Source organism: Cavia porcellus, unplaced genomic scaffold, assembly GCF_034190915.1.
Source record: "Cavia porcellus strain 051 isolate PalLab524CR breed Dunkin Hartley unplaced genomic scaffold, mCavPor4.1 scaffold_5, whole genome shotgun sequence".
NCBI lineage: Eukaryota > Metazoa > Chordata > Mammalia > Rodentia > Caviidae > Cavia > Cavia porcellus.
Window position 1 is genome coordinate 12,930,920 of NW_026947488.1, and position 8,867 is coordinate 12,939,786.

At 52.2% G+C, this 8,867-nt stretch overlaps 1 protein-coding gene across 1 annotated transcript in view; it reads left to right on the forward strand.

Annotated features, from left to right (window-relative positions):
* The window catches only part of Ptgis (prostaglandin I2 synthase), a 33,776-nt gene extending 24,909 nt beyond the window's left edge, over positions 1–8,867 (forward strand). Inside the window, exons 7-10 of the mRNA XM_063248193.1 lie at positions 2,063–2,231; positions 3,113–3,294; positions 4,711–4,862; positions 7,209–8,867. Coding sequence (XP_063104263.1) covers positions 2,063–2,231; positions 3,113–3,294; positions 4,711–4,862; positions 7,209–7,353 — 648 coding nt within the window. The 3' untranslated portion in view covers positions 7,354–8,867. The remainder of the gene's footprint in view (positions 1–2,062; positions 2,232–3,112; positions 3,295–4,710; positions 4,863–7,208) is intronic.

Consider the following 8,867-nt stretch of genomic DNA (forward strand, 5'->3'; position numbering starts at 1 on the left):
CCCGGTCTCAGCTGACCCTGTGGCCTCCCCATTGTCCTGAGGAGGACTCTGAGGCCTGGAGGAGTGACTTGTTCAGAGTCACAGAATGGGGAGCTGCGAGCTGAACCCCGCTATGTTCAGGTCTCTTCCAGCCCATCTCCAGGATGTCTTGGAGCCTTCTGATCCCGGGGGACACAGGTTAACTGCATGCATATCAGTGAGGCCCTGCTAATGCTGGGCGGTGGGTCGTGACCAGGAAGGAACTCATTTCCCCTTCTAGTAAAAGTCCTGATTGATAGCAATGAATGCTTGCTGAATTAGGGAACATGGTGCCTGCTCGGTGCTGAATTCAGGTGAGATAGAGGTGCAGAATTCGTCTTACCATTGCAGATGCTCTGGTGCGTGCATGTGTGTAAGGTGCATGCATGTGTGTTAAGGATTGAACTGGGGGAGCACTGAGCTGGATTCAAGCTTTTTTTTTTAAAAACAGGGTTCTCACTATGTAGTCCAGGCTGGCCCTGAACTCACTCTGTAGCCCAGGCTGGCAATCCTCTTTGCCTTGGCCTCCCAAGTGCTGGGATTACAGGTGCGGGCCATCACATCCCAGTGCCCTTTTTATTTTGACATGATGTCTTGTTAAACTGCCCAGGTTGAGCTCAAACTTGGAGTCCTCCTGCCTCAGCCTCCCAAGCTGCTAATGCTGCAGGCGTGTGCCACACGGCAGCTTGCACACTTCGTGACAGCCTTTGTCTGTGATTTTCTTCTGTGGTTCAGGCGGTACAGTTGTTTTAGTTCAGATTTCTGTTTGATTCAGCTCTGTACCATGAGCATTTCTCATGCCTTTGCAGACCACTGTGAGAATCATTCAGTGCCCTTCTGATTTGTTTAAAAATAGGACATCTGTGAAAAGCTCGGAGCCTTTACCAGGGTTTGTGTGTATTAAAGGAGAGGTAATCTTCCTCCTGCATCTGTCCCAGAAGCCACCTCAGGGCCAGTTCCTGTGTCTCCTAGAGGTAGCCCCCACTTCTTCTATCGTGCCTCTTCACACACAGACCCCTACTCTACACTCTGCTGTTTGCACACTCGGAGTGTGGGGCTCAGTCCACACCAGCCACCTCCGAGCTGGCTCCTGCATCCCCTTCCTATGACGGATCACCGGTCAGCTCACCGGTCGCCTATTGGCAGACACAGGGCTTCCTGCCAATGCTTTTTGCTGTTCCATGAGCATTGCAATAAATATCCTCCTGCCTGAGTCTTCTGCCCATGTGCAGTTATGCTTGTAATGAGATTACCAGGTAGACATAATGGTTAATGATGATTTAGTGTTCCATTGTTGTAGTTTGACAGTGTAGTCATTTATGATAGACAAACCATCCCCAAATGCAGATTAGTTGTATTCCTCAGTGTCTGAATGGCTGAAGTCTGCCCAGTGCTGAGGCCAAAATGTATATGCAAATGAGCAGCACAGGCTAAAGCCTTGGAGCAAGACATTTCGTTGATTTTCATTATTTATCTATTGGAAAGTGTCAAGTAAGTATTGTTAAAAAAAAAAAGCACTCATAGTAATTGTTACTATTTTGCTTTAAATGTACATACATCTATTTTTCAAGTGATTGAAATTGTAGCATATAAGGAAAATTTGCATCCCAATTTATATTTAGACATTGTATCAGTTAGCTATTGCTGTGTAACAAACATGCACTAAAACTCACAGGTCTGTGATCTGGCTGATCTGTGTAGGGTTCTGCTGAGCCACTCAGCTCTGTTCTAAGTGTCTCATCCTCTTCCTGGACCTTCTGGCTCAGTGGACAAGTGGAAACACATGACGTGTCTTAAAGCCTTGGTTTAGCATGCTGTTCTCTTTTCCGCATTGACAGTGGCCCTAAACAACATGCCTGGCTTCTGTCACTGATGCTCGCTTTGCCAGTGAGCTGTGTAGACTGCCCAGGAGAGGACTTCAGTAGGTGCTAGGCTCGGCCAGGGCCCCAAGCAGGTTTCAGCCGCAGCCAGAGGCTGCAGACAGACGCTGGCTGTGCCTTCGCTGGGCTGTGCTCCGTGGTGTAACGGTTCCTTCTCACCACAGGGAAACATGGGCCCTGCTGCCTTCTGGCTCCTGGTCTTCCTTCTCAAGAATCCAGAGGCTCTGGCTGCCGTCTGTGAGGAGCTCGAGCGCATCCTGTTGCAAACAGAGCAACCTGTCTCACCGATGGGTGCCCTCCCGCAGAAGGCCTTAGACAACACACCCGTGCTTGGTGAGTTGGCCAAGCCCCCCAAGGCTGTCTCCAGCGTGGCTCCAGGCCCCTCGGGCTCCTCTGACCTAAGGTCCTTCTGAGCTTCTCCAAGCCTCGTGGGCTCAGAAGACCACCTTTGGTTGTGAGTGACCAGAAACCTAAAACACTGGCTGAAGTAGAAAATGGTCTTCATTTGGGACGCACAGCTAGACGGGGTAGCAGTATCTGGCTTCAGGCATGGGCGGATCCAGGTGCTTGAACAGTTACCAGGACTGCCCTGTGGTCTCCTAGCCTCAGTTTCCCCAGTGGGCTCAGTCTTAGGCTGGCAAGGTGGTCTCTGGCTGGCTCAAGGCTGACAGTCCTGGCTGCCTGAGGGCAGGGTGAGCCTCTTTCACAGCAGTCCTAGCTGAAGTCCCAAGATTGTGTCCTAGGGGCTCTCTGGATCATACGCCCACCCGGAAGCTCTGATTGGCCAGTCAAGGCCACATTCCAGCGGTTAGGAACAGGAGCAGTGGCCTCACCCCTGAAAGTAGGAGAGGGGCGGTCCTGAGAAAAATCAGGGGGCTCTTTCCAGAAGAGGAATTGCCCTGGGCAGGCAGCAGCAGATACAGGTGGCCTCCCGCTCTCCTGCCTCCTGGTGTCTCCCTGGCTCCGGCCTTCCTCGCAGCTTCTCCTGCAGTCAGACCTGGATCCCTCACAGTCAGGATCTCTGAGAGACCGGAGCTCACAGCTCATTGTCATCTGGCCTTTCCCACCTTGCTGTGTGACAGTGGGCAAGGTCTGCGCCCTCTCTGAGCCATTTCGCCTTCCTCTACAAAGTGGGACAGGGTAACACTGAGCAGACGGGGCCGGGGGGGGGAAGGGGGACACAGCCTTCTCACCTTCCCGTGTCACCCGTGCAGACAGCGTGCTGAGCGAGAGCCTCAGGCTTACAGCCGCCCCCTTTATCACCCGGGACGTTGTGGTGGACATGGCCCTGCCTCTGGCAGATGGGCGGGAGTTCGCTCTGCGACGCGGTGATCGACTCCTCCTCTTCCCCTTCCTGAGTCCCCAGAGGGATCCGGAAATCTACACAGACCCAGAGGTACGTGACAATCTGCTCCTACTGGGATGACGGGGAAGGTCACTGACTGTGGGAGCAGCCAGCTCTGGGTGCAGCCCGGCTGTGCTCTTTGCCTGCTGTATGACCTTAGCCAGGTGGCTTCATCACTTCACACCTGTGAAATGGTCCTTTCAAGGCTAGCAAGCTCAATCATGTAAGAAAAGATTTTGGCAGTGCCTGGCACACACTTTCCTAAGCAAGAGCTGAGTGATTTTGTTTATTTATTTATTTATTTATTTATTATTATTATTATTATTATTAAGACACAGTCTGGTCTTGAACTCACTGTATAGTCCAGGCTGGACTCGAACTTGCAGTGATCCTCCTGTCTCTGCCTCTTGAGTGCTGAAATTACAGGCTTGTGTCACCATGCCCATCTTGAGTGATTTTATTTTAATTTAGAATGTTATATCCATTTCTCAACACTTTCCCTTCCTTTGTACTTTTTAATGAAGAAAACTTTCATACGTACTGAGTGCCAGGTCCCATGCTACAATTTCCCCCATCCATTCATTCATCTATTGATTTATCCATGTATCCATCTGTCCACTTATCCACCCATCCATCCATCTATCCATCCATCCATCCATCCATCCATCCACCATCCTTCCCTCCACAGCCCACCCGGCCACCCGTCCGTTACTGACCCATCCCTCCCTCCCTCCGTCTGTCTGTCCGTCCACTGGATCGCCCACCTGCCCTTCCGCCCACCTTTCACTCAGCACTTAATCCACACCACACCCCACGCTCAGGTACCGTCCTTGCTTTGTGAAATCAGCTGTAACCAAAGGAAACTGACCTCTTTTCTTTATGCTTTACATTCTTCTGATGGCGTATTACAAAAGTAATACATATTTACCACAAAACAGCAATGTGGAGAACTATGTTTAAAACTGAAAAAAAAGGTCAGTCTCCTTTCCAGTTCCGCAAGGTTCCCTAACCATGGTTTGGAGTGTGTCTTTTCCCCCTTTTTGTCTGTCTGTGTACTGGAGATGAGCTCAGGGCCTTGCGCTCGCCAGGCAGGCACCTGTGCCCTCCCCCACCCCCACCCCCACTCTTTTCTAGAATGTGACACTAGAAGTATTTTTATGCCTTTAACCAGTGTGTGTCTACACACACGCACACACACACACACACACACACACGGAAAAATGAATGAATGCATAAGATCCTACTGCTCTGAAATTTGTGGTTTTTTTCTCTCAATAACGAGCAACAGAAATGTTTTTTTTTATGTAGCACACAAATCTTTTGCCACAGTTTTAGCCAGTCCCCCGTTTGTCGGCTTTCACATTGTCTCATTTTTCCTCCTTCTATAAGCAAGTAATCACATCCTCAAAACATTACTCATGGTGCAGGTTTGTTTCAGGGATCAAATGGACTTCCTTTCTCTTTCAGGTATTTAAGTACAACCGATTTCTGAATCCCGATGGATCTGAGAAGAGAGACTTTTATAAGGGAGGGAAACGGTTGAAGAATTACAACATGCCGTGGGGCGCGGGGCACAATCAGTGTCTGGGGAAGAGTTACGCCATCTACAGCATTAAACAGTGAGTGAGGGGCGGGGCCTGCGGGAATAGGCGGGGCCGGGGCGGGAGTGGGCGGGGTGGGCGGGGTGGGGCGGGGCAAGGTGGCGCCCGCCCCCTCTGGTTGGCTCAGACGCTGCCGCTACTGCGGTGCTCAGCCCGGCCAGTGGTTTAGGGCAGAGATTCAACTAGAAGGGCCGTCTCCTGCCCACAAATCTATTTGTGTTTTTAAAAATGTGTGCTATTTTTTTTAAGCCAGAAGAGCTAATATAAAAAGCCAGACTTTGGATTTCTTGTGAAATAATCTGATCTGGTATCAGATTGTGTCCACATATTAAACACGGACATGCCATCTGGCTGACCACAACTGACCATCTGCAGCTGCCGTGGCGTGCTCAGAGCCCCGTGTCAGAAGCTGGCCAGATGTCAGTGGCTGTGTGGATGCCCCGGGTCTGCAGGGCTCACAGATCTCCTCAGGCTCTGAGAGCCTCAGCTCTCCAGGGTCACAAACCCGCAGTACCGGGGCTGATGCCGCCTGCCCTGGCTCTCTGTCCGGCTCCTGTGACATCTTAAGCTCAGTAAATTTCCGAGCCTCTGTTTCCTCAACTGTAAAGTGGGGTTCCTAACTGCAGCTGCACCCCAGGTGTGTCAGGACCCACGAAGCTTGCCCCCCACTGCCCGGGTTTTGCTAATTGTTAACTGCTGTATTATCAGAGCGCAGGCTGTAGGCTGGGGGATGGATGCAGCACACCAATGCTTTGGCTTCAGTTTCCTTAATAGTAAAATGGAAATCATAACACTATACAGTCGTCCCTGCTCCAAAACGAGGTGTGTGTTCCTAAAGTCACCTCCATGTGAAACCAGGCAGGAAAAACCACAGAGGTTATGTGGAAAAGGGAGCTGGGGTCCAGCACTCAATAGCTTCATCAGGCCCCTAAAAAGAGGGGCCCCATTTTAAAAAAGACAAGAAGCCGATAAAACATCAGCCCAGCTTTGCCCTTGTTAAGTGGTTAGGAGATATGTAAGTGCTAGTTGATGTGACTGCCGACAGACGTCCAGTGTGTGCGTGTGCACATGCGACAGACTTCTGCACAGCCGGGCTCAGCGGGGCCAGTGTGCATCATCACCCTGGTTCCTCCAGGCGAAACTGCGCGTGAGCAGCAAGTGCAAGGTGTGCGCTGCACACAAATGACACAGTCACGTATCAGTTACAGTGGAGCAAATTCACGCATCAAAACAGGCGCCGCAGAACTGGTTGTAGTTCCCACTTCATCAGGCTCTTGGGCAGACAGGAAGAGAGAATGGATACCGAGCATCGTGTTTCAGTAAATTAGCCGATTCATCATCGTAGTTACCTCAGTTGTCTTCGCCACTGTGCTAGGTTGGTTTCAGTGTAAAACTGAGTCTGGCCCGGTCAGATACCGGCCTGGTCAGTAGAGGTGGCAGCGTTCAAACCCAACTTCCATCCCTGATAAACTCACCCTCCAGTATCCAGCAGCCGAGGCCTGGAAGGGACCTGCCTTACCGCTTCCCTTTGAGCAGACGGGGGAGCTGGGGCATGGAGCTGGAGTGAAACCTGGTCAGGGCCGCGTGCCCTCATGCCCTCGTCCTCCTGCTTCTCCGCTTGGCAGTCAGAGGAGCATCCCCGCTCTGTGCTCAGTCCTGCATCAGGTCCCTTGGTCTGGGTGGCGGGACAGTGCTGGCACACAGAGGAGTAAAAGATACACGCCTGACTCCCAGGAACGCAGTCTGTGACAAATAGTAAAGCAGGTGGCCAGGGGTCTGTGGGGGCACCATGGACGTGGCAGCCTTGCACATTGCTCAGGCTGATTCCAGAAGCAGTGTAGGGAGCTCTTGTCTTGCAGAGCTGGGAGATGATGGCCCGGCACCAAAGTGTCTTGTGAGAGTGGTGCTTGTTTTAATCTCAGCAAGACACTGATGGGTGAACAGCAGCCCCGGCCAGGACAGACAGAGTTCCAGGTCTGGGAAAAAGGATGGTAAGGGGTCAGAGGAGAGGCAAGAGCCACGGCATGCAGCAGGGTGAGCTCTGCCTCACTGCTGTAATGAGCAGCTGGGGGCTGAGAAACACACAGGCGTGCTGGGCTTGGGGCTCCTTCACCCCGGGCAAAGATGGGGGCCAGGCACTTTTCCTTGGGTGGTGCCACGCTCTCCATAGGAACCTGCACAGCCCACCAGGCGGAGGGAAGCTGGAGAGCCCACGCTGGCTCCCAGGGTGTGTGTGGGGGGGTGTAGCACCTGCCTCTTCTGTGCCTGCTCACGAGCCTGTGCCAGGACTGACCCCGGCCTGCCGACCTCCAGGGGCTGGCACACCCACAGTTACCCATAGCCTCCAATGCCATCTCTCTGCAGATTTGTGTTCCTCATGCTGACGCACTTTGACCTGGAGCTGGTCAGCACGGACGAGGAGATCCCCAAGTTCGACCTCAGCAGATACGGCTTCGGTCTGATGCAGCCGGAGCACGACGTGGCCGTCCAGTACCGCGTCCGGCCATGACCTGTGGGAGCCTCCAGCCAGCCTGTCCAGCTTCCTGACTTTTCTGTGCCAGCACTGCCATGCCCCTGCTCTCCCCCTACATGCCTGCGCCTCGGGGTGAGAACAGAGTGGAAACCATAAAAGACATCAAAGTCAAGAAAAGACATCGAACATTCTACATCTTATCACAGCAAAGTTTTAGTTCTAAGTCAGGCTCGCTCTTTCTTTTTCTTTTCTTTTTCCCCTTTGAGACAGAATCTCTGTATGTAGTTCAAACTGGCTTTGAACTCATTATGTAGCCCAGGCTGGCTTCAGACTCACAGTGATTCTCCTGCCTCAGCCTCCTCAGTGCTGGAATTACAGCCATGCACCACCATGCCTGGCTAAATCAGGCTCTTTCTGCTGCCAAGGCACCTTTCCTTCTCGCCTTGTGATCTCCACAAAAGCTAATCTAAACAGGGTAGAGTCAGGAGTGCTTACTTTCATGACCCCAACTCCCAGAGGACTCAGTGTCCCAGTCTTGCACAACTGCTGTGGCCTGGGCCTTCACCAGTCAAAGAGAAACCGGCCATGGAGAGGCCTGGATAGTCCTGGCAGTGTGTCCATTGGCATAAGTTCTGTCCCCAGTTATTCAAGTAGCCAAACCCAAAGAGTCCCTTAGGCCATCTCTCTCTGGATGCTGCCTCTAATTCATGAGGGTACTGGCGAGCTCCCGCAGGCTGGTGCACCCAGCCACAGGCACTGCCACACTCAGCACTGGGCACAGAGGCACAGAAGTCTTAGTTCGCGAGCTGCAGGCACCAAATGGGCTGAGCTTTCCCTGCTCGAAGACTCAAGTAGGGACCTGAGTAAGACAACCCTGCCAAGGTGGCTGGCAGGAGCCAGCCAGGGCTCTGCAGGTGGCTCAAGGTGAACCCCAAAAAGAAATGAGCTTCTGGGCTCCAGTGCAGATGCTTCCACCGCTGCTGCACAATCCAGGCTGCATTTGGGTTCAGCTGGGCCTGCACTTTAGAAAGTCAGTTTAGAGCTGCATACGGTGGTACGTGCCTGTGATCCCAGCTACTTGGGAGGCTGAAGCAGGAGGAATCATGAGTTCAAGGCCAGACTGGGCAATTTGGCAAGACCCTGTCTCAACAAAATAAAGCAAAACCAAACCGGAATTGTTATCACATCACCATTTTTAGAGTTGTGACAGATGTCCAGCTTCTTGGAAACTTGGAAGCCGGGGCCACACTGAACCACATTGCCCAGGGAATCACTGGCCAAGCTGAGTGACAGTATCCCCTTAGTATGGACATGTGCTGTGGTCCTCACATTTGGGCTGCATTGCACCTGGCCTGAAGGCACTGGACTCTGATGCACTACATGGACCATAAGTGATATTGTACGAGGTGGGGGTGGTAACCAGCTAGTGGGGCTCCAGGCCGGTCATTCATGACAGTCTTGAAAGAAACAGATCCATGATGAAAACGTGCCTTTGCCTCAGCTTTGGGAACAAACCCGCTTAAGAAGAAAACATTGTCTGCAAACCTTGA